Source organism: Chlorocebus sabaeus, chromosome X (assembly GCF_047675955.1).
Source record: "Chlorocebus sabaeus isolate Y175 chromosome X, mChlSab1.0.hap1, whole genome shotgun sequence".
In the NCBI taxonomy this organism is placed as follows: Eukaryota; Metazoa; Chordata; class Mammalia; order Primates; family Cercopithecidae; genus Chlorocebus; species Chlorocebus sabaeus.
Window position 1 is genome coordinate 29,607,954 of NC_132933.1, and position 27,353 is coordinate 29,635,306.

General features: G+C 37.7%; 1 protein-coding gene across 12 annotated transcripts in view; it reads right to left on the reverse strand.

Annotated features, from left to right (window-relative positions):
• STAG2 (STAG2 cohesin complex component) overlaps positions 1-27,353 on the reverse strand; it is a 137,781-nt gene that overhangs the window by 74,526 nt on the left and 35,902 nt on the right. For 10 of the 12 annotated variants that reach the window (XM_073013414.1, XM_008019492.3, XM_073013417.1 and 7 more), the window contains exons 2-3: positions 3,650-3,789; positions 319-397 (exon numbers count right to left, since the gene is read on the reverse strand). In XM_073013414.1, the coding sequence (XP_072869515.1) occupies positions 319-397; positions 3,650-3,693 (123 nt within the window). In that variant the 5' untranslated portion in view covers positions 3,694-3,789. Of the gene's footprint in view, positions 1-318; positions 398-3,649; positions 3,790-4,899; positions 4,962-27,353 lie in introns of all 12 variants that reach the window. The other 2 variants (XM_073013415.1, XM_037988758.2) reach the window with 1 other exon arrangement.

A 27,353-nucleotide genomic window follows, 5' to 3' on the forward strand; every position in this document is an offset into this window, starting at 1 on the left:
AAAATAAAGCCAACAGAACATTGCATTCTGCTTAATATACTGTGCTTTATAAAATAAACTACTGGAAACAATGATGCATCATCATCATCATTATTATTATTATTATTATTATTTGCAACTTTACAGCAGTGTAAATAGATCCCAAAGGCTATCTGGTCTAGAAGACAAAAGGACCACATTTATCCAGAAGGCTTACCATACAGCCCCCACCCCCTTAAAAAGTCATTTTTAAAAGATAAAACTATCTGAGACATAACCTAAATTTGTGTGTGTGAGAGATCTTAGGATACAAAATAAAGTCACATATTTGATACATACTTTGCCTTTGCCTTGCTTTTGGTTTTTTCCTTCGATATCTTCAAAATCTGTGTCAGAAGAAAAATGTGTTTCTGACTCCCTGTGACAGAAAGATAAGCAAGAATTAAAAACCTTCCTTAGAAATTCATATAGAGTTTCTAATTTTTCCCATATTTTCTAAAAGAAAGGCTTGGTTAACTTATTAACAAAACTTCATGTTAGCCTTATAAGTAATTAAGATGTTTCCCAAAAACACCATACTATATAACTATAGTTATATATAGTAAAATAACTAAAGTACAAATATCTAAACATCTTTGTTAATTTTTAACCGAAGTATGAAAACTAATCCAGTGGGTCTTAAAATTTAACCCTAGGAACTGTGGTATTCCATGTAATGGCTGGTTCCATTTCCTACTTCAAAGATCATAGTGCTGCGGAAAAACTGTATTTTAATACTAGGCATTGAAGGAACTTTATTAGTGAGTTTTATGATTATGGATCCTCTGACCTCTCCTACCTCACTCGAAAAGTATTTATAAATCTAGGTGAGTCAATATACAAAACATGTATTTCTGAAAGGGTACTTATAAAACCTTTTTATAAACTAAATCATTTGAAATACACTAGGGAATTATGCTAAGCGATCAATATCCTTTATGAAGTAAAGAGGTGATAAGCTATAGTCAGGAGAACAGTTTTGGTACTAAGTAACTGTGGATCTTACACAAGTGACAATCTCAATCTTCTCATCTATAAATAATATACATGCAGGAAAGAATTAAATCTCTAAAGTCTCTACAATCTCCAACATATGAATCTATAGTCCTAAACAACTGTCCCTTGTTCTGGGTGGGGGTAAGGCTAGTTTGTATAATCTGGATTTTCTCACAAACATATGGAAGCACACTGATTTAAATAAATATATGTGATGCTTTCCAAATGAGTAAACATGAGTCTATCTAAATAGTAGTAACATACCCTCATTTAAATGCTTAAAGCAAGGCATACTTATATTAGTATTTGGGTCACACTGGATTTTAGAATTGAGCCACATCCATAAAAGATAAAGGTTTTTCCATCCTAAATGTGTAAACCTAGCACCCGCTTTGCTTAAAATAAATGGAATTGAAGTGAAAGGCTATCTTTATAAAACTAGTATTCTCAATCTAGATTTCTTCTATTTCCATTTTATTGCTACAATAACCAGTTGCCCAGAGGCTATGAGGTAGGAATACTTCATAAATCTAAAATAATGATTAAGACGTTACCAGGAAAAAAATTACTATTTACATAGCACTTACATACAAAGTAATTTAAACAATGTATGGAAGGTGATGGCAATCCTAACTATATCCCACAATGTTGAGAGGAAAGGGCCTGTAATAAATACCATTCCCTAGAGTTAATGCACCAAAAACTGAATGACTACTATAATATTAACCCTGAAGCTCATGCCTGTTACATCTTAAGAAGATTATTGTCATCAATAATCTTCTCACATGTCTATATGGCCTTGCAAAAAAAATGAAAATTTATTTATTTATTTATTTATTTTTTAATTATACTTTAAGTTCTAGGGTACATGTGCACAACATGCAGGTTTGTTACATATGTATACTTGTGCCGTGTTGGTGTGCTGCACCCATCAACTCGTCAGCAAATTTAAAATATCTTGATGTATAAGTAATATTTATTTCTTCCCAAGCCTTTTGTGGGACACCAGCTCTCTTAAAGAGCTAAGTAACTGCTTTAAGTCTGAAGAAAATCACTACTCTTCACAATGTTCCAATGGCCACAGTAATCAAGGGCTCAATTATCCTCTTAATACTCATCTCCAAGCTATCCCAGCTAAGAGTGAACCACTAGAGGTTTGGTAAGTTACTGAAAAACTTTCCGAAGAAAGCTTGAGTAATCAGAATGAAAGTCTAAAATACTCCCAACCAAAGAAGAAATACTCTCCTAAGCCGTTCTTCAATGCTTTCCTGTGTTTTTAAGATCAAAAGAACAACAAAACTAACCTAGGTGAAATAACATTTATGTTCATTAAACATACTGTATGAACCATTCAGTGACCTGAAACATCCTGAGTCATCTATCACACGACTGAATCTTCCATTCCTCTTTACTGTGCCTCCCACCCTACATACCCAATCAAATACTGGGTCTATTCTACCCCCACAACATCAATTCCCTTTTATTCATTATGCTATTTCAGGTCCTAATTATCTGAGATATTCTAATAGTCAATAGTCTAGTCCATAATATAAACCTTTTTTATAGTCTCTAATCAAGTATATAAGAAACTTCATAATCTTCTCTTTATATCTTTAAAATATGAACTCATAAAGGCAGCAGGAAGTACTAACTTAATTCCTCACAGGATCTAATATAACATCCTGTATACAGCAGACATTTAATATTAACAAAGGTAATAATTAACTTTTACAAAGATATGAGACTTAGAATACATAAAATCCTCACTAAAAATGCTGTTTTGTGAGAACCTGAATGTATTTGGTCCCAGAAGATTCATAATCTCCACTGAAGATAACAAAATTATTAAAAATATGAAAATCTACATACAATCAAAAGTAGACACTGCTGCCATTATGTACAAAGGTATTGGTCTGTTGTTTTCAAAATTTTTAGCAACTAAACTATCTTTTCAAGTCAGGTCTCATAAAGATCCTAATAAAAAAATACAGTGGTGGGGGGCGGGTAAATAAAAGAATTCACGGGCAATTTAAAAGTTCACTTTTCACTGAGGCAACTCATGAAACTGTACCTTAGTATGAAAATCACTGTTACATAGAGTAGTTCAAAATCTTTCAAAACCAAGCAGTAATTAGAATAAAAGCTAAGGAGTACAGTTAGCTTTTTAGATGGGGGTAAAGAGGATACCTATGTTGAAACCACTTTCTGGCCCAATATACACGTAACTTATTTCTGCAATCATCATTTCATTTTGTAACAGAAATCTGACATTACATCCTAAATATTACCACATAGTATACCTCACTAATGAGAAAACTTAATTTTTAAGAAATGTATGATGCTCTCTCAAAACAGTTGCTATTGCAAAACCAAGTATGGACTCAGAACTACACAACAAAAAATAATAAACTGTGCAGCATGTAAACTAAAAGATAAATTTAAAATACAACAAAAAAGTACAAAATAATTATTATTACAGAGCCTTGATGAGTGCTGATATAAACTCTTGCAAAGCATACAACTATTTTATATATTAGATCTTCTCAAGCAGAAGGAAATTTAACTGAAGTTAATGTATTCCCCATTCTGTGGAATAAACAAGTATTTAAAAATTATCAGAATATAATTCACTTACTGTAGTAGATTAAAATCAGTTGGTATTTCTGGAGCTGCTATCATTTCTTTATCATCTTCTGGAACACCTCAATGTCAGAAATATATTCATATATTTACGTGGGTAAAATGATGGCTTGCTTCTTTCTTCTAAGACAATTCCTTTAAAAAGGAGAAAATGACATCTACTATAAACGAACCAAAAATATTGGGAAAGGATATCCATACTCAAAAGCTAAATTCCCCAGTGCCTACTAATGTGTTTTAGTAAATAAGGATTTCGTTCCCTTGCATTTGACTGCTTATTGTTTTTGTTGGTTTTTTTTGTTTGCTTGTTTTTTGAGACGTAGTCTCGCTCTGTCACCCAGGTTGGGGTGCAGTGGCGCAATCTTGGCTCACTGCAACCTCTGCCTCCCAGGTTCAAGCGATTCTCCTACTTCAGCCTCCCGAGAAGCTGGCGCAGGCCACCATGCCCAGCTAATTTTTGTATTTTTAGTAGAGATGGGGTTTTGCCATGTTGGCCAGTCTGGTCTCAAACTCCTGACCTCAGGTGATCCACCCACCTTGGCCTCTAAAAAGTGCTGGGATTACAGGCATGAGCCACCGTGCCTGACCTTGACTGCTTAGTAGCTATAGATTTGTTGTAACACTCGCAGCCCCATAGTAATAACACACAGGGGAAAAAGAAGCTCATAAAACAACTGTTTTTAAATTTCCTTGTGATTCTCCACCTGGCATTATGTATACATACATTAATACATCCTAAATAGAAACAGGATATGACTCTTACTGGTCCTGAAATCCCTATGAGAACTTTAAACCATAATATGAGATGCCTGAAAATACAACCTTTCGCTGATATCATACACACACAGTTAAAAGGAGCTAATAAAAAAAAAACCTAAGATATAATTTTAAAACAGGTTTTCCTGCCCTGGAAACATATAGTCCAAAGCCTGGCTTATTAAATAAATAACCGCTTCATGATAACAAACTGTGTTGAGAAGAGAAAGGGGAAACAATGTTAGATCTGATCTATTCCTCCCCCTCAAGGAACTTATGATCAATTTAAACGCCAATAATGTCATATGAACAACAGATGAATGCCATTTCTGACCAAAGTACATGCAAAAATGGCAGACAGAAAGGGTATTATGTCTATGTTTTGAAAGTCAAGGATGCATTTCCTAAATGAGAAAATGACCTAAAAGCAAACAAGAAAGTTGAAAACAGGCTGAAGCTAAAGTCTAAAGCTCTTAGTCTTATGTATACCTTTCTCTTATAATTTTATGATTTTCTTTTATTCCCAAGTGAATTTAGTACTCGGTGGCCACCTAAAGAAAAAGCAGGTAAGATTAAACATATCCAATTAATATTAAATGTTCAAATATAACATACTGACAAACTCCTAATGATTTCTCCCAGTAGGTTAGACATCACACAAGAAACAGCTCAATTTTTCTTAGTAATATTGTATCTCTAGAAAACATCATCAATGGCTACTAATACTTAATATACAAAGTTCAAAAGACTGCATTTCCTACTTACTTAAGCTAAAACAGCAAAATATTAATTTTATATTTTGTGAACAGCAAAATAACAAAAGAGGCAATACGAGAAACAAGAATGAATAATCCACAAATTAAATCCTGAATAATCAAATAATATATACCACCACTTTATTTTTTTCTGAAAGATACTCAGATTTTAAAATCCTGTTTTTGGCCAGGCACAGTGGCTCATGCCTGCAATCCCAGCACTTTGGGAGGCCAAGGCGGGCAGGTCACTTGAGGTCAGGAGTTCGAGACCAGCCTGGCCAACATGGCGAAACCCCATCTCTACTAAAAATACAAAAATCAGCCTCGTGTGGTGGCGCACACCTGTAGTCCCAGCTACTGAGGAGGCTGAGGCTGGAAAGCGAAGGCTGCAGTAAGCTGAGATCATGCCACTGCACTCCAGCCTGGGTGACAGAGCAAGACTCTTGTCTCAAACATACATACATACATACATACATACATACATGCATGCATACATAAATTTTAAAATCTTATTTTTGTTGAGACAGGGCCTTACTCTGTCACCCAGGCTGGAGTGCAGTGGCACAAATCATAGCTCACTGTAGCCTCAAATTTCAGGGCTCAAGAGATCCTTCTACCTCAGTTTTCTGAGTAGCTAGGACTACAGGTACTCACCACATCCGGCTAACTTTTTCTTTTTTGAAGTTTGTCATCATATGTAGGACAAACATTCACCTCCTAAAATGCTAACTTATTTATAAAAGAAAATTATTTTGTTTATTTAAAAGGAACTGGAGAGGCACAGAACTAATAAATTCTAACGAACAGGTCAGGTCATCTAGACGGCAAGATGAAAATAAAAGTGGTCATGTGATCCTTGCTGCATCTGTCTCTCTGAGCATTTCATAAAAACCAAAGTTGCTGCTTTCCTTCAATATAGTTTCCTTCAATATAGTTTCTAAGCACACTTTGAAGATAGTTCATAAATACAGTCACCTAAGGAATCACAGGTGATGAATATAAAGCTCTGAAAAGCAGAGAATACTAAATAAAATGAATATTGTGTGATATACTGGATTCTTCTAAATAGCACAAAATTAATTTCTACTGTAAAAGAAGTATTCCCAGGCCAAATTATTTTGCAAAGCATAGGCTATACTAACATGTATTTCATAATTAGAAACCAAGGCAAACACAAAAGCAAAACCAAAGATATAAGATGTATCTCTCAAGCAAGATAGATGCGCGCGTGTGTGTGTATTACATCTATATAAAAAATAGAGACAGACAGACAGACAGACAAGGTCTTACTCTGTCACCCGGGCTGGAACTCAGTGAGGTAATCACAACCCACTACAGCCTTGACTTCCCCAGGCTCAAGTGATCCTCCCACCTCAGCCTCCCAAGTAGCTGGGACTATAGGCACACATTACCATGGCACGGCTAATTTTTTCTTATTTTGTAGAGACAGGGTTTCACCATGTTGCTCAAGTTAGTCTTGAACTCCTGGGCTCAAGCAATTCACCCACCTCAGCCTCCCAAACTGCTGAGATTACAGGCGTGAGTCACCGCACCCAGCCAGGTACATATACTTTTAAAAGAAAAAAAAAAAATGTTGTGTCAGGGTCTGATAGAAAAACTATTGAAATGGCCAATTCCCTATCCTAGTGAAATGTGATTTTTTTAAAGTCTCTAAACTGCAAAAATTCATCCAACCAAGTAAAAGTATCCACCATATGCCAAATGTAGTGCTGGGCAATGAGAATACAATAGTGAACAGGAGAACAATGATCCTTGTCCTTAATACCTGTTAAGAAATGTGATTATTATTTCTACTAGAAGGTACCTACTTGCTACTTAATATTATTAAATATAAGAATGCTGGCCAGGCACAGTGGCTCACGGCTGTAATCCCAGCACTTTGGGAGGCCGAGGCAGGCGGATCACAAGGTCAGGAGATCGAGACTATCCTGGCTAATGCGGTGAAACCCCGTCGCTACTAAAAATACAAAAAAATTAGCCGGGTGTGGTGGCGGGCGCCTGTAGTCCCGGCTACTTGGGAGGCTGAGGCAGGAGAATGGTGTGAACCCAGGAGGCAGAGCTTGCAGTGAGCTGAGATCGCACCACTGCACTCCAGCCTGGGCGACACAGCGAGACTGTCTATTTAAAAAAAAAACAAAAAAACAAAAAAACAAAAAAAAACCCGCTAAATTCCACGTATCTGAGCTGAGTGTTTGCTAGTCATTCTCTAAATGACTTATTTGCCATAAAAACAGTTCATTATAGCTCAAGAAAAATTACAAATATTAAAGTTGCTTTGTAATTGAGTTGGGATTAGTAGTTTCTAAATGTAAACTTTAATCTACAGGAAGAGCTGAGAATGCTTACATCTTTATTTTAAATGTCTACAGCTGCAAATAAATATAATTTGAAGGCCATGCATGATGGCTCACACCTACGATCCCAGCGCTTTGGGAGGAAGAGGCAGGAGAATGTCTTAAACCGACGAGTTCGAGACCAGCCTGGGCAACATAGTGAGACCCTATCTCAACAAAAAATTTAAAAATCAGTCGGGCACGGTGGCACACACCTATAGACCTAGCTACTTGGGAGACTGAGGCAGGAAGATTGCTTGAGCCCAGGAGGTAGAAGCTGCAGTGAACCATGATCACACCACTGCACTCCAGCCTGGGCAATGGGGTAAGACTCTGTCCGTCCGTCCGTCTGTCCGTCCGTCCATCCATCCATCCATCCATCCATCCAATTTGTTTACCCCATAGACTTACATTAACAAATTCATAGTATCTTCAAATGTGCTTAATACCATTTGACTTCAGCTGGGTAACCCAAAACTATAAAAACATGTAACACTCAAAGAAAAGTATCAGTTTAAAAATCAAACTCACCACACAATTTCTGCACTATTGCAGGTTATTAACTTTTTAAAAAATATGCTCAAAGATCACAAGGTGGAGCTCTCTCCTAGTGTCTAGAAAAAACTTTTGAGGTTTTTATCATATGTACCAATTCTCTATACCTACTATAAAAGAGTTAACATTCTAACAGCTTTGGAGGATGAAGCATAGAAATAAAATTTGCATTAAGTCTCAATCACTATTTTCCTTCTGGGAAAAAAAACGTATCCAGCAACAACTAGCTTCTGATTCTCCTTACCGAAAACCAAGCAACTCCATTTGTAGATAAGCTAAACAATACATATTAAAGTAAAACTACTTTCTTAGGTTCACATGCATAGTGTGCTGCCATTAAAGGCTGCTAATTATTAGATTAAAAAGTAACAGATGATCGTATATTTCTAATTCTAAATATTAAATTCAAGTAACACTGCTTTTAATATAAACAGACATAAAAGCTGAAACTTAATCACCATAACTTTTCAGGTTATCTATAATTAGTATATGTTTATGGCCTGTTACTCAAAGTTTAGATTACAAGTTAAATTCAATAAGAAACACCTGTCAGATACCTATTACTATAGCATATTAATACAAGCAAGTAAAAATTATGATCATGCTTGCATCTTTCCAACTCCAAAAAAGAATGACTTCCTACATTCATCAAAAGTACTCCCCCACAAAATAAAAACACACACAAAACATCCTGATATCTTGCTTTGGTATCATTTTTTTTCCCCTAAAAGAATTACTGTTTTAAAGGTCTTTAATTTAGGGGCCAGGCACGGTGGCTCACGCCTGTAATCCCAACACTTTGGGAGGCTGAGGCGGGCGGATCACGAGGTCAGGAGTTCAAGACCAGTCTGGCCAAAATGATGAAACCTCGTCTCTAAAACAAAAATACAAAAATTAGCTGGGCACAGTGGTGCGCACCTGTAGCCCCAGCTACTCGGGAGGCTGAGGCGGGAGAATCGCTTGAACTCAGGAAGCGGAGATTGCAGTGTGCCGAGATCATGCCACTGCAATCCAGCCTGGTTAACAGAGTGAGACTCCGTCTCTATTAAAAAAAGGTATTTAATTCAATCCCAAGTGGTCTCAAGACAAAAAAATAAAAAGCTACCAACAAAGCCATCACTAAGAAGGTTCCTCAGAATCCATATATTAATAATATGTTACTGGGGAGCACAGGGGAAGGGAACACTTAAGTAGCTGGTATTTTAATTCTCTCACTAAAATAAAAATGCAGAAATATTCAACTGCTAAAAGCTGGCAAATTCACACACCACATGCCATACCCTTTACACTCCTCCCAAAAGGGTCCCGTACTTCTACATATAAGGATCACAACCAGGAAATGTATACACCCTTCTAAAATGCCACCATCACTATAATACAAACACTTAAAATTAGAAATTACTGAAATATCCAACTATCCAGACTATAGGCGAGCACCATCACGCCCAGCTAATTTTTGTGTATTTTGTAGAAACAGGGTTTCACTATGTTGCTCAGGCTAGTCTTGAACTCCTAGGGTCAAGCGATCTGCCCACCTCAACCTCCCAGAATGTTGAGATTACAAGTGTGAGCCACTGCGCGCAGACAGGTACATATAATTTTAAAAGAAAAAAATGTTGTGTCAAGGTCTGCTAGAAACAGAAAAAATTATTGACCTGGCCAACTCCCTATCCTAGTGAAATATGATTTTTAAAGTTTCTAAATACTAAAAATTCATCCAACCAAGTATCACTGATAGTATCATCAATGTAATTAATGTAATATTTATACACTGAAACTATTTATGACTGTGTACCAATGTGGGTAAATGGACATAATGACAACAAAAAAGAAGCAAAGGAAAACAATAACATATCAGGGTGGGTAATTTTTTAATTTTTTATTTACAATCTTATTGTTAGTACAAAAAAAGAAATTATGAAGGGGAAATTTAGTTTTTAATGTACTCTATTAAAACCTGAACTACCAGCTGGGCAGGGTGGCGCAAGCCTATAGTCCCAACTACTTGAGAGGCTGAGGTGGGAGGATCGCTTGAGCCTGGGAGGTCAAGGCTATAGTGAGCTGAGAACATACCACTGCACTCCAGCCTGGGCAATAGAGTGAGACCCTCCCTCAGGAGGGAAAAAAGAAAAAACTGTTTAAAAACCTAAACTACTTGAGGAATTACAAAACTATGCTGCTAAAATCTATTCATATTTCATGTTCATAATCATATGAAATTAAACGTACAAAAAGTGAGTTCTATCATAAAATTACCTTTATTATATTTGCCTACTCAAGATTAGCAGGGAACATAAACTTTCTTACAGGCTCCTGACAACAAGACCCAAAGGTATGTTCCTTTTATTGGCCTATGTACTTTCTTAGGATACAGCATACAGAAGTCTGTTGTTTAGTTTGAGGTTGTGAATGCTAAAAGGTAGACTACTTCCTGCAGTAGTACATTTGATCCAAACAGGAAAGTTACTATCATTTCTATGTCAAATGAGGTACATGGGGCAAAAAATGAAAAGCTAACCCAAAATGTGGATATAAATACCTACCTTCAAAAAGAAAAAAACTAATGCCCCTTTGATGAGTAACAATCTTTAAAAAGAATTCGGCTGGGTGTGGTGGCTCCCACCTGTAATTCCAGCACTTTGGGAGGCCGAGGCAGGCGGATCACGAGATCAGGAGTTCAAGACCAACATGGTGAAATCCCATCTCTACTAAAATAGAAAAATCAGCCGGGCATGGTGGCACACACCTGGAATCCCAGCTACTCGGAAGGCTGAGGCAGGAGAATCGCTTGAACCTGGGAGGCAGAGGTTGCAGTGAGCCGAGATCATGCCACTGCACTCTAGACTGGGCGACAGAGCAAGACGCCATCTCAAAAAAAAAAAAAAAATTCTTCTTACCTAAAAAATATTTGTCCTCCCTCTGTTAATCTCCCTAATTTATTCTATACTATTCTAAGTAAATGACATGGTGAAAAGTATGTCAAACTAAGCAATGATCATGTGTACTCAGTCCAGTAGTAAAATCTTAACCTAAAAGTTTCTTGATAACACACTCACATTACAGCTATCACATATATCATTCGTAAATATCTTTTCTTTTACACAAACCTGAATGGAGTCCTACAGAATTCCTAATGGTAGTCCCTGCTCTGGTACAGGAATAGGTAAACCAGAGAAGGCACGCCTGGAAGAAATCTGCATATGTAGGAAGATTAATGACCCTGTCTATATTTCCTAACTAATAGTAGGAAATCTATACTTACAAACTTTAAAAATAATATAAAGGACAGGCCGGGTGTAGTAGCTCAGGCCTGTAATCCCAGCACTTTGGGAGGCCAAGACAGGCAGATCACTTGAGGCCAGGAGTTCCAGACCAGCCTGGCCAACGTGGAGAAATACCATCTCTACTAAAAATACAAAAATTAGCTGGGCACGGTGGCACAGGCCTGTAATCCCAGCTACTCCAGAGGCTGAGGCATGAGAATTGCTTAAACCCAGGAGGTAGAGGCTGCAGTGAGCCAGTATCGTGCCACTGCACTCCAGCCTGGGCAACAGAACAAGTCTCTGTCTCAAAAAAAAAAAAAAAAAAAAATTTTATACATACATACATACATACATATAAAGGACGGAAGGAGGCCAAAGTAAAAGGCCTTTCTAAACTAACTAAGTAGACAAATTGAACAGGCCTAAGGCCACAACACTGCAAAAATAACTTATTTTCAGGAAGAGGGGAAGGAGCAAGCTGGGGCAGTCTACAGATATGGCATCACTACACACTGCCAAAAACTAAAATTTACAAAACGGGAAACATCCACCTGTTCCCTTCCTATTTTTAAGTTTATTATAGTAGGTGCTCAGCAATCTTCCTAGTTTTCTTGTCTACTCACTTTCCCCAATACTTTCAAAACATGACTCGAGCCATCACCACAACTGTGATCACCTTGACAAACCTACATACTGGCTGTCTCAGTTCTCAATGACCAGTTTTGATGTCTGTAGAAAACCTAGCACACTTTGTGAACTTAGCAACCCCCTTAGTCAGGGGTTAGAGGGAGACAAGAAAAGGTTTATGTCCTATTCCCGCAGAGCCAACTTGTACTCAGTACTCAGTTGTAACCTGTACCTGAATCACCCAAAGATCCTATCCTGTCTGACATGTTCCTGCTGTAATACATCTACCTTCATTCTGGTACTGGAATCCTGCCCATAAACCCACCCTAAAAAGTCTCCATTTGTCTCGAGTTGCCTTAACCTGAATGCTACAATATTGTCCTCTCATCTGTCTGACCATACTGGCATCGGCTGCTGCTCTACACTGGATACCATATTATAGTTGACATATTGGATATGTATCTGCTATCTAATTTGAAGACTACTATTTCCCCAGTCAGCCTCAATAAGCTGCAGCTGACCAGACATTATCGGGCTCTATCCTAAGACAAATATCAAAACAGATATTTGTTTTATCATATACTATCACCTTAAAATCATTTCTCAGTCTGCCAAGGTCAATAGCTAATAATTGTTTTAAAACTGTCATTATCCACTCTTCATCTCACTTATATGTGAATACCACACTCTACAGTTAGCTTTCTGGACTGGTGTGCATGTGTGTGTGTGCATGTGTGCATGCAGGTGTATACATCTTCATCTTATTAACATAACTTTGTGATGTAACCTGTGATGTAAATTTGCAATGTTAAGACATAACAAATAAACATGAGTAATTACAACTGGGTGTAGTGGCTATCAACATTTCCAATGAGACTGTATTAGCTGGTATAAATGAATATCCAGATCCAAAAATCAAATTTACAAGACGGGTTAAATAGTATACAGCATGATATAAGCACAATATATTATTGCCATCTAAACCATTTCACACTAGGCATCACTGGCTCACTGGCGAATTTCAAAAAAAGGGCAGATTTCATAGAAGAGTAGATGAACACAGGACAATCCTGCTTGATGTTGGGGAAAATCTAAATTTTCATTTCACATACTCTCAATAGATTACATCAAAAGTTTCCACATTTACTCAAGGTAGTAAAAAGTATCTCAATGAATTATCGAATTTTATTAATTTGCATGATAATGAAGATAGAACCATAACCAAAAAACAATTCAGTAGATTGAAAACAGTAAAACCAAAGTGAAAAAGAAACCACTTTATAGAGAATAATGAAAAATTTTAACCTGATATTTAAAATTGTGGTAACTATTAATATGCAATGCCTCTTTTTTCATTTTAGCATGACTATACAACAACACATATATGTCACATGTCCAAGTTTTTTGTTCCTTTCACTTCTGATTAGCTGACCTTATTAAAATATTTAGCATTACCAGCCACTTGATATTACCCACTAACCTTTTAGCTAACAACCACAGTACACAATTCATAGGTTTGAATTATATGCATATTCAAGTTCAGAAATCAAATATGCTTTCACAATTCAGTTTGTCAACACACTATAGGTACTTTCCAATTTGTATTTCAGATCTAAGAGTTTGATTCTTCACTTGGTAATTCCACGCGGTGGTAACAACGGGAGACACATATGTGGTACTCTAAAATTATTTTAATTATCTCTAATCTTAAATGTTCCTAGACAAAGAGTAAAGCATGTAAATTACATTTTAAAAATTAAATTCAAGCCAGAAAAAGACACTATAAGAAAACTATAGACCAATATCCCTGAATATTAATGCAAAAATTCCTAACAAAATACTAGCAAACCAGAATTCATCATTTAAAACATTTAAAATAGGCCGGGCGCGGTGGCTCAAGCCTGTAATCCCAGCACTTTGGGAGGCCGAGATGGGCGGATCACGAGGTCAGGAGATCGAGACCATCCTGGCTAACACGGTGAAACCCCGTCTCTACTAAAAACACAAAAAAAAACCTAGCCGGGCGAAGTGGCGGGCGCCTGTAGTCCCAGCTACTCGGGAGGCTGAGGCAGGAGAATGGCGTAAACCCGGGAGGCGGAGCTTGCAGTGAGCTGAGATCCGGCCACTGCACTCCAGCCCGGGCGACAGAGCAAGACTCCGTCTCCAAAAAAAAAAAATAAAATAAATAAAACATTTAAAATATTATACACCATGACCAAGTGAGATTCACTGCTGAAATGCAAGACTGTTTCAACATACAAAAAATCAATCAATGTAACACAACACATTAACAGAATGAAGGACAAAAACCACATGATCATCTCAGTTGACGCAGGAAAAGCATTTGACAAGAAGATTCAATACCCTTTCACTATAAAAAAATACTCAACAAGTTAAAACTAGAAAAAAAATCACCTGCTATGGTTTGAGTATTTGTCCCCTCAAAAACTCATGTGGAAATTTAATCCCCAATGTGGCAGTATTGAGAGGTGGGGCCTTTAATAGGTGATTGGGTAAAGACGGCTCTGCCATCATGAATAGGTTAATCCATTCATGGACTACTGGGTTAATGATTTAATAGTCATGAGAGTGGGACTGGTGGCTTTAGAAGAGAAAGAGACCTGAGCAAGCATACTCAGTCCCATTGCCAAGTGATGCCTTGCAACACCTAGGAACTGTGCAGAGTTTCCACTAGCAAGAAGACTCTCATCAGATGTAGACCCTCAAACTTGGACTTCTCAGCCTCCTTAACTGTAAGAAATAAATTCTTTTTCTTTATAAAAGACCTAATTTCAGATATTCTGTTGTAAGGAACAGAAAATGGACTAAGATGCTATCTCTATATAATAAAAGTCAAAAGCCCATAGCTAATATTATAGTCAAGGGTAAAAGACTGAAAGTTTTTGCTCTAACATACAGAACAAGGCAAGGATGCCCACTCCCACCACGTGTCTATTCAACATAGTACTTGGAAGGCCTAGCCAAAGCAGTTAGACAGGAAAAATAATAAATAAAAGGCATCCAAGTCAGAAAGAAAGAAGTAAAATTATCTCTGTTCCCAGATGACACAATCTTCTATGTAGAAAATTCCAAAGTTTACACACACATAAAAACTTAGAACTAATAACCACAAATTCAATAAGTCACAGGATATTAAATCAACACACAAAATTCTCGTATATACTAACAATCCAAAAAGGAAATTAAGGAAACAATTCCATTTACAACAGCATCAAAAAGCTTAAAATACTTAGGATTAAACCTAACCAAGGAGGTAGAAGACTTATACACTGAAAACTACAAAATATTGCTGAAATGGAAGGTGACACAAATAGAAAGGCATCCTGTGTTCATGAATTCAAAGACTTAATATTATTATGAAGTCCATACTACCCAAAGAAATCTACAGATTCAACACGATCCCTATCAAAATCCCAATAGCACTTTTTGCAAAAATGAAAAAATTAAGCTGAAAATTCATATAGAATCTCAAGGGACCCAAAGAGCCCAAACAATTTTGGGAAGAAAAGAACAAAGTTGGAGGACTCATACTTCCTAATTTCAAAGCATTTTAGAGAAAGTCCTCAATATCACCAACAGGTTCTTGGAAACTCCAATGTTAAGCAAAATGACGTATAATGAAACCAATTTTTTTCTCATAAACATTGTAACGAAACAATATTGAACAAATTGATATTATTCAAGGACCTGCTGTACATCGTTTTGCTTAAAGCCCAAGTTTCCAAGAACCTAAGAATGGCACTAAGTAAGAACTTACTGTACAAAGCTACAGTAATCAAAACCGTGAGGTACTGGCATAAAGACAAATAGACCAACGGAATAGAACAGATATGGATAAACAAAATAGATACATAAAATGAAATACGCACCTTTTAAAAGGAAGGAACATCTGTACTACACTACAACACATGGATGGACCCTAAGGGCATTATGCTAACTGAAATAAGCCAGACACAAAAAAGAAAAATACTATATGATTCAACTTATGAGGTATCTGAAGTAGTCAAATTCATAGAAACAGAAAGTAGAATAATGGTTACCAGGGATTAGGTGAAGAGAAAAATGGGAGTTGTTGTTTAATATGTATAGAGTTTCAGGCTTTCAAGATGGAAAATTTCTGTAGATCTGTTTTCACAGCAGTTGGATATACTTAGCATTACTCAATTACACACTTAAAAAAATGGTTAAATGGTAAATGTTGTTATTTACCACAACAAAAAATTAAATTTGAAACCTCTCAAGCAAGCTTCTCTCATATGGTATAAACTCACAGGATTTTACTTAAATCATTGATCATTTGAGAACACCTTTCCACTAAACAAGCATACCACATACCATGTAACTATTGATCTATTGAGATGTCATTTTGTAAATTAAGACACTAATCATTGATAGCTACACTCAGAATATTTTGACAGACTTTTTGTCTCCTGTTTAATAAGGTAAAATGCACCAAAGCTTATGTTAAATTTACAGCAAAATATCAAAAGAAATAATCTAGTTTTTCCAAAAAACATGGAAACACTTGGTTGAACAACCAGAGCTAACTCTACATTTTTTAAGTTGCTCACCATAGAATATGAAAACTGTCACTGAAACCTATTGACCAAACGTTCAACATTTCTTTCGCTTGTTCAAAATACAAGTCAAGTCCCATAGTTACCCACAAGAGCACACAACTTAAAGCCAGGGTAAAAAGCAGCAACAATCTTCCAGCAGCAACGCAAACAAACTGCATCCAACAGTTAGTATACTAAATGGCCTCAAGTGATGACACTAAGATTTAGAAATTAGCCTAAAACGCAACACTTGATTCCATTAAACTCGAGAGGGAGCACACAGCATGAATAAGATCCAGTAAGAAGAGACATTTATCTATCTATCTACCTACCTACCTACCTAACCTACCCACCCACCCACCCACCTACCTACCTACCTATCTGGTTAGATTACTGGTACCAGATATCATTAGGGGACTCCCACATTTTGTCCTATAACTGAGTATTATTTCATACACTTTAGCATGCCATCCAAACAGACCAACTCAATCTGAACTCTAAGATGACTGAAGTTTTTAAACCTTCCATAGAACTATGACAAAAGACTACGACAAAAGACTGCCTTATTTCTAAACAACAAATACATTAAAGCATCTTGCAAAATCAATATCCCCAAAAGAACTATCAAGATGCTAAGAAAGGAGGTGAAATAATAACTCAATATATATTTAATATTAAGAGCAATATATTATTAAAAACAAATATATACTAGAGCTAACCTTTTTGTTTTGGATAGACTTGAAAGTACACTCTACTACAGAGAACTTGAAACTATCTTAGATTCATAGTTATTGCAACTTTGCTGTTATGATATAATTTGTTGTAACAATGGTTTATTAAGTAATTAGTCAGGAAAGAAACTTCTCAATTAGAAAACTCTTTCTAAAAAAAAAAATGTGTATAATGATCCTCCAGGCAAAGAATTATCTGCCAAACAACGTAGCAACACTGAGAACACCATGACTGAAAAGATTATTCATATGCAAGGATCTCCATCTTATTCTATGATTATTATTTTGGCAAAAATACTCAAAATGATCTTTTCATCATGAAATACAATCTCCCTCTCCCTCTGTCTCCCCCCACCCACCATAAATGACTGTGCTTAGCTATCCTAATTAATAAATTAATTGCAACTAGCGAGTTGGCACGGTGGCTCATGCCTCTAATCTAGCACTTTGGGAGACTGAGGCAGGAAGATTACTTGAGCCCAGGCGTTTGAAACTAGCCTGTGCAACACAGCGAGACCCTGTTTCTAAAAAATTAGTAATAGGGGTGGGCGCAGTGGCTTACGCCTGTAATCCCAGCACTTTGGGAGGCTGAGGCAGGCAGATCACCTGAGGTCGGGAGTTCCAGACCAGCCTGACCAACAGAGTGAAACCCCGTCTCTACTAAAAATACAAAAACTACCCAGGTGTGGTAGCGCATGCCTGTTATCCCAGCAACTCAGGAGGTTGAGGCAGGAGAACCACTTGAACCCAGGAGGCAGAGGTTGCAGTGAGCCGAGATCGTGTCATTGCAATCTAGCCTGGGCAACAAGAATGAAACTCCATCTCAAAATAATAATAATAATAATAATAATAATAACTTGCAACTAGGAAAGGGAAAAACTCTTCTCCTCCAACTTCTACATATAAACTATTCTGAAGATGTTTGCCAAATACGCCATTATCATGTCATTTTACTTGAATGTTTTACTTCATTATGTCCCCTTTCACAGGTTAGTCCTGTGTCACCTACTTTGGCTAACCATAATTTACAAAATATTCAACTACATTTCACCTGTTTTTCTGTCCAAAGTCATAAAGCAACAAGCAGTTTTTCCAGTGTTATATATTTGAATTTAGTTACTACTGAACTTACTATCTCATGTTGATCATAACTTATAGATCACAAAATAATGTGGAAGTCAGTGTAGCAGATTCAACTCTCACAACATAAATAACAGCATTAACACAACTCAAAGTCTTCTGTTAGGTCTGCTACTTAATATCTAAGTTTACATCAAGTTATGTAATGTAAAGTGTGATGCCTTTCACAAAATAAGAACATGTATATGAATGGATGTATTTGTTTGCACAAAAAAATACTGAGGATTAACAAGAAACACTTTTTCCAAGTTGTCCGTAAGGAGCAGGGGATGATAAAGAAATATAGGCGGCAGGAATCTGTGGAAGACTTCTATATATACCTTTGCATATAATTTTAACTTTTGAATAAGGAAAATGTCATACTCATTCAAGTGAAACTGAATTTTGTTAGGTTATGTCACTGTCATAAAAACAGAATTTTTTAAATTTCTGAAATTGAAGACAAATTGGAAAAATAAACCTTATCATATACATCAAATTAACAACACAGGCATACAGAGAAAGTACTTATATAATGTGAGGTGAGAACACACTTTGCTTATCCTTAGTGGGAAGAATTTCAAAGACAAAAAGAAGAAAATTTAAAGCAGATTGTGACGGCTCACACTTGTAATCCCAGCACTTTGGGAGGCCAAGGTTGGGGGGATCGCTTGAGGCCAGGGGTTTGAGACCAGCCTGGTCAACAGAGTGAGACCTGTCTCTACAAAAAAGGAGAGGGAGGGAGAGGGAAGAAAGCGGGGAAGGTAGAGGGGGAAAGGGCGGAGGGGGAGGGAAGGGGGGGGTAGGGGGAGGGGGGTGGGGAGAGAGAGAGATCCCAAGGAAATTATGCTAAATGCAAAACGAAACAAACAAAAAAACATATCAACGGTTATATACAGTATGATTTCCATTTATGACTCCATGAAAATGTCAAAATCATGAATAACAGATTAGTGGTTGACACAGATTAGAAACAAAATAGAGGAAGGAGAGAAGGGGTGGGAGAGTGAGCGTAACTAAATGAGTAGTGTGAGGGATATTTGTGATGATGGAACAGTTCTGTGTCTTGATGGTGATGGTGACGGTGGTAGTAGTGGTTACAACTATCTACACATGATAAAACTGCACAGAATTATACACATAAAACACGCAAACATAGTTATCTAAATGAGTCCATGTATAACTAGCAAGATCTGAATAAATACAGTCAGCCCTCCATATCCATGGGTTCCACATGCTCAGATTCAACCAACCACAGAAAGAAAATATTCAGGGAAAAAACACAATGAAAAAAAACAACAATAAAAAAATACAAATAAAATCAATACAATAACTATTTACATAGCGTTTATATTATATTAGGTGTTATAAGTAATCAAGACATGATTTAAAGTATACAGGAAGATGTGTGTAGGTTACGTGAAAACACTGTGCCGTTTTGTCTAATAAACTTAAGCATCCATGGATTTTGATGTCATCAAGGGTTCTGGAACCAATTCCCCACAGATATCAAGGGACACCTGTATGTGGACTATATCAATGTCAATTTCCCGGTCTTGATGTCGTACTAATGTTACCATTGGGAGAACCTGAGTGAAGGACAGACGGGACCTTGCTAATTCTGCAACATTCCATAAATTATTATACCAAGATAAAACTTTAAGAATAAAGTCAAAAGGAGGATAAAAGAGAAAAAAAATGTAAAAAGCAAAGAACCTTAACATTTTTAATAGAATGCACGAAAGCAAAACAAGGACTCAAAACAGACATTTGTACACCCATGTTCATAATAGCATTACTCACAATTGCCAAAAGGTAGAAGCAACTCAAGTATCCATCAATGAATGAATGGATGAACAAAATATGGTACATATACACAATGGAAAATTATTCAGCCTTAAAAAGGAAGGAAATTATAACAGAAGCTACAACATGGATGAACCTGGAAGACAGTGCTAAGTGAAATAAGCCAGTCACAAAAGGATAAACAGTCTACAATTCCACTAAATAGGAATATATATGTGAGGTACCTAGGAGTCAAATTCAAAGAGAAAGTAGAATGGTGGCTGGGTTATCTTGGGCTAGGGAAAACGGGAAATTAGTGCTAAATGGGTATAGAGTTTGAGAGCAGTACATCACGTCCCTGAACTTTTTATCTTCTTTGGACTATGGGTAGGGTTAGGAGGGATTAGGATTGGTGGATTAACAGAATTGAAGAGAGAGCAGGATGCTGATAGTCCTGCCCAGGGCTGCACCTTGCCCATGAGGAAGACTCTAGGTCAAATGCCAATAAATATGAACCTCTAGAAAGTTTTTTAAAAAGATAAAGTTCCAGAGATGGATGGTGGTAATGGCTACACAACAAATGTGAAAGCACTTAATGCTACCGAACTGTACACTTAAAAATGGTTCAAATGTATATGTTATCTGTATTTTACTATAAAAAAAGTTAAAACAAAAAGTGTTTAATCAGGAATATCAATATAAACTCATCTCTAAAATACGTCAAAAACAAATACACATGACTATAGTGTATTAAAATATATTAAACCAATAAAAATCTATAATAAACCCCCAAAAAAGATAAAAGAACAAAACTATGTTATCATTATAGTTACTAAATTAACACCTTAATTTGAAAATTGGTAACTAAAGGAAAAAATTAAGTATTTACCCTACCTTTTCATTAAGAATTATTTTTCAGGCTGGGCACAGTGGCTCATGCCTATAATCTCAGCACTTTGGGAGGCCAAGGAGGGTGGATCACCTGAGGTCAGGAGTTTGAGACCAGCCTGGCCAACAAGGAGAAATCCTGTCTCTACTAAAAATACAAAGAAAAACAAAAAAGAAAAGAAAAATTGCCAGGCGTGGTGGCGGGCACCTGTAATCCCAGTTACTCAGGAGGCTGAGGCAGGAGAATTGCTTGAACCTGGGAGGCGGAGGTTGTGGTAAGCCGAGATCGCGCCATTGCACTCCAGTCCGTGCAAAAAGAGCAAAACTTCGTCTCAAAAAAAAAAAAAATTCAGGTGTATGGTTGACGCAGAACTGGCCATCTTTTAGTTCCCAAGTAAAACCACACAGGCAATTTTCTCCTCACAAGGTGAAAACCTAGCAGTACAATAAGAAAATTGGACAGTCATCACCCTAAGCAAGGAATTAACTTTATCATCACTAGCGTATCTACAGGTAAGATACAACATCAAATATACAAAATCACCTAGGATATATTCTAACCAATAACTCCCCAGTGCAAGCAACGCTCCCGTCTTGGCCTCCCAAAGAGTTAGGATTATATGAAGACTGTGGTGTACCTACTACTGTATGATTTTACTTATATGAAATTCTAAATTATAAAAAATGCAAACTAATCTACCTTGACAGAAAGGAGGCAAGAAGAAACTTGAGGGTAATGGAGACGGGGTTTTGTTGTTGTTGTTGTCTTGAGACAGGGTCTCCCTATGTCACCCAGACTACAGTGCAGTAGTATAATCACAGTTCATCACTGCAACCTCAAATTCCTGGGCTCAAGCCACCCTCCCTCCTCAGTAACTGCATCCCACCATGCTCAGCTAATATTTTTGTGTTTTTGTGTGTTTTGTAGAGACAGGGTCTTGCTTTGTTGCCTAGGCCTGACTCAAACTCCTAGCCTCAAGCGATACTCCTGCCTCAGCTTCCCAAAGTGCTGAGATTACAGGTGTGAGCCACCCAGCCATGATGTTCTTTATCTTGACTGTGGTGGGTGGTTGCAAGGGAGTATATATCATAGGTGACGTTTATTGTATGTAAATTATACCTCAATATACAGTCACGTGTTGCTTAACAACGGAAATAAGTTCTGAGAAATGCATCACTGGGCAATTCATCGTTGTGCAAATATCATAGAGTGTACTTACACAAGCCTAGATGGTATAGCCTAGGCTTACTACACACCTAGGCTACATGGCATAGGTTACTGCTCCCGGGCTACAAACGTATACAGCATGTTACTGTACTAAATACTATAGGCAACTGACACAATGGTAAGTATTTGTGTATATAAACATATATAAACCTAAAAAAGATCCAGTAAAAATACTGTATAAAAGATTAACAAATGGTATACCTGTATAAGGTACTTACCATGAATGGAGGCTGCAGGACTGAAAGTTGCTCTGAGTGAGTCAGTGAGTGAGTGGTGAGTGAATGTGAACGTCTAGGACATTACTACATGCTACTGTACGCTTTATAAACACTGTACATTTAGGAAACACTGAATGTATTTTTTAAAATATTTTGGCCGGGCGCAGTGGCTCACGCCTGTAATCTCAGCACTTTGGGAGGCCGAGGCGAGTGGATCACAAGGTCAGGAGATCGAGACCATCCTGGCGAACACAGTGAAACCCCGTTTCTACTAAAAACACAAAAAATTAGCCACGCATGGTGGCACGCGCCTGTAGTCCCAGTTACTCTGGAGGCTGAGGCTTGAACCCAGGAGGCAGAGGTTGCAGTGAGCCAAGATTGCGCCACTGCACTCCAGCCTGGATGACAAAACAAGACTCCATCTCAAAAAAAAAAAAAAAAAAATTTTTTCTTCTTCAATAATAAACTAACCTTCACTTACTGTAACTTTTTGGCTTTATAAACTTTTACACTGACTCCTAACACTTAGCTTAAAACACATATTGCACAGCTGTACAAAAATACTTTCTTTATATTCTTATTCTGTAAGTTTTCTATTTTTAAAATTTTTGTTTTGCTTTTTAAACTTTTTTGTTAAACGCTAAGATACAAATATACACTAACCTAGGCCTACATAGGGTCAGGATCATCAATATAACTGTCTTACACTTCTACATCTTGTCCTACTGGAAGGTCTTCAGGGACAGTAGCATGTGGAGCTGTCATCTGTCATAACAGTGCCTTTTTCTGGAATACCAACGGAAGGACCTAAGACTGTTTTACAGTTACCTTTTTTTTTTCCCCTTCCCTTGAAACAGGGTCTTGCTCTCTCACCCAGGGTGGAATGCAGTGGTATGATCATTGCTCACTGCAACCTTGAACTCCCTGGCTCAAGAGATCCTCTTGCCTCAGTCTCTCAAGTAGCTGGGACTACAGGCACGCACCACCATATCCGGCTAAATTTTTTGTGTATTATTCTCGCAAAGACGGCATCTCACTATGTTGCCCAGGATGATCTCAAGCTCCCGGGCTCAACTGATCCTCCCGTCTCAGCCTCCCAAAGTGTTGGGATTACAGGCGTCACCCACCATGCCTGGCCACAATTTATTATAAGTAATAGTACATTCTAAAATAATGATAAATAGTATAATAAATACGTAAACCAGGACCACAGTTATTACCAAGTATTATGTACTGTACATAACTGTATGTGCTACACTTTTATATAACTGGCAGGGCAGGTTAATTTACACCAGCATCCCCACAAACACATGAGAAATGCACTGCACTAAGACGTTATAAAGGCTATGACATGACTAGGTGAAAGGAATTTTTAGCTCCATTATAATATTATAGGACGATCATGCTGTACGTTGTCCATCGTTGACTGAAACGTTATTCAGCACATGACTATAGTTTATATAAAAGGAGGGTGAGCTGTGCTAGGTTATTAGAGTTGAGGCTTAACAGACCAGATTCACGTGGAAGGATCACTTGAGACCACGAGTTCAAGACCAGCCTGGGCAACACAGTGAGACCCTGTCACTACAAAAAATGTTATTTATATTTTTATACACACACACACACACACACACATATATATATATGGCCGGGCAGGGTGGTTAACGGCTGTAATCCCAACACTTTGGGAGGCCAAAGTGGGTGGATCACTTGAGCCCAAGAATTCAAGACCAGTCTGAGCAACATGCAGAAACTCCGGCTATACAAAATATATAAAAATTAACTGGGCATGGTGACAAACATCTCTAGTCCCAGCTACTCAGGAGGCTGAGGCAGGAGGATCACTTCAGCCCAGGAGGCAGAGGTTGTTGCAGTGAGCCGAGACAGCACCACTGCACTCCACCCTGAGCAACAAGAGGCAAGACTGTCTCAAACAACAACAAAAAAAATTAGGCATACATGGTGGCACATACCCGTAGTCCCAGCTACTTGGGCAGCTGAAGTCAGAGAATCACTTGAACCCACAAGTTGGGAGACTGCAGTGAGCTATGATTATGCCACTGCACTCCAGCCTGGGTGACAGAGGGAGACCCTGTCTGAGAGAGAGAGACAGGGAGAGAAGGGGGAGGGAGGAGGGGAGGAGGAGGGAGAGAGAAACCACATTCAATGCATGTATGGTTTGGATAAACCAGATATGATAGGTGTTTATGAATACTTGGAGAAATGTGAATGTGGACTGGGCATTAAAATAAAATGTTATTGACATGAAATGGTGGAGCTAAATAAAAAAGGAAGAAAAGGAGGGAAGAAAAAGACAAGACAAACACAAAGGCACATGTATAGAATAATGTCTCTCTGCCTCTACTCTGAAGGGATGTTTCTTTAATGGCACATAAATGCGTATAGAAAAATGTCTGAAAGATAAAAACAGGATGGTTTTATTTTCTATTTTTTTTAAGACAGAGTCTCACTGTCACCCAGGCTGGAGTGCACTGTCACCTCAAACTCCTGGGTTCAAGTGATCCTCCTGCCTCAGCCGCCTGAATAGCTGGGACTACGGGTATACATACTACACCATGTATGCCTAATTTTTTTTTTTTTCCATTTTCTGTAGAGATGGGGTCTTGCTATGTTGCCCAGGCTGGTCTTGTGATACTCCCGCCTTGACCTCCCAAAGCACTTGGATTACAAGCATGAGCCACTATGTCCGGCCTGGTTTTGCTTTCTTATTTTTAGTTATATGTAGTTTCTACAATGTACATATACAACTTTTATAAGAATATTTAAGAGTATATTTAAAAATCTATCCAAAGCACTTGAAAGAGACTCAGGTCACTAATTATTAGGAAAGTACAAATCAAACCACATTAAGATTTGACTTCACATCCATCAGGAAGGCTGGTAGGTAGGCAGGTAGGCAGGTAGGTAGGTAGGTAGGTAGGTAAATAGACAGACAGACAGACAGATTAAAGAAAATGTTGGTGAGGAAGTGGAGAAACTGAAACTGTGGGGATGTAACTGTGGAAAACGGTATAACTGTTCCTTAAACACACACACACACACACACACACACACGGCAGGGCAGGGCATAGTGGCTCACACCTGTAATCCCAGCACTTTGAGAAGCTAAGGCGGGCAGATTACTTGAGGTCAGGAGTTTGAGACCAGCCTGGCCAACATAGCAAAATCCCATCTCTACTTAAAAAAAAAAAGAAAAAATTAGCTGGACATGGTGGCAAGCCACCTATAATCCCAGCTACTCAGGAGGCTGAGGCAGGAGAATCTCTTGAACTCGGAAAGCGGAGGTTGCAGTAAACAGAGATCGTGCGACCGCACTCCAGCCTGGGTGACAGAGTGAGACCCAATCTCAAAAAAAAAAAAAAAAATTAAACACAGTATTACCATATGATCCAGTAATTGCACTTCTGGGCATAAACCCCAAAGAATTCAAAACAAGCACTCAAAAAAATATTTATGTACCCATGTTCATAGCAACATTATTCACAAGAGTCAAGGTGGAAGCAACCCAAGGATCCACCAACAGATGAATGGACAAACAAAATGTGGTATATACATACAATAGATTATGAACTCTGACATATTAAACAAGGGGCCAGGCGCAGTGGCTCACGCCTGTGATCCCAGCACTTTGGGAGGCCGAGGTGGGTGGATCACCTGATATTAGGAGTTAGAGACCAGCCTGGCCAACGTGGTGAAACCCTGTCTCTACTAAAAATACAAACTTTAGCCAGGCATGGTGTTGGGGGCCTGTAATCCCAGCTACTTGGGGGGCCGAGGCAAGAGAATCGCTTGAACCCAGGAGGCGGAGGCTGCAGTGAGCCGAGATCATGCAACTGTACTCCAGCCTGGGTGACAGAACGAGACACTGTCTCAAAAAAAAAAGAAAAAAACCCTAGGATGAATCTTGAAGATATTGGGCTAAGTGAAATAAAGGCCAGTCACAAAAGGATAAATATTCTATTATTCTACAAATACAGAATGAAGTAACTAAAGGTGTCAGATTCAAAGAGACAAAGTAGAATGGTGGTTGCCAGGTGCTGGGTGTAGTAGAGGAATTGGGGAGTCATTGTTTATGGGTCCAGAGTTTCCATTTGGGAAAATGTTTTAAGTTGCTAGAAATAGATGGTGGTGATAGTTGCAAAACAATGTGAATATACTTAATGCCACTAAACTGTGCACTTCAAAAGTTAAAACAGAAAATTTTGTTACATATATGCTACCACAATTTTTAGACATCTGTCTAATCAAAATTCTACCAAGATTTTTTTCAAAATCAGCAAGCTGATTCTTAGGTGAAAAGGCAAAGGAGTTAGAATAACCAAAACCATTTTGAAAAAGAACAAAGATGGAGGACTCACACTACTTGATGTCAAGGCTTTTTATAAAGCTACGGTAAGATAGTGTAAATGGTGATCAAGACAGATCAACAAAATAGAATAGAAAGTCCTGAAACAGACCTACACACATATGATCATTTGATTTTTGACAAAGGTGCCAAGGTAATTCAATAAAGAAAGATAGTCTTTTCAACAAATGGTGCTAGAATGACTGGATATCCATATGTCAAAAAAAGTTAATTCTTTCCATACCTTGTACCATATGCAAAAATTAACTCAAAATGGATGCTAGACTCAAATGTAAAAACCTAAAACTATAAAAACTTCTAGGCAGCTTTATTTGTAGTCACCAAAAGCGGAAACAACCCAAATGTCCTTCGACTGGTGGTAAATGGATAAGCAAATTATGTTATACTCATACAATAGAATACTACTCAGTAATAAAAAGGAACAAATTTCTGCTAAACACAACACCCTGGATG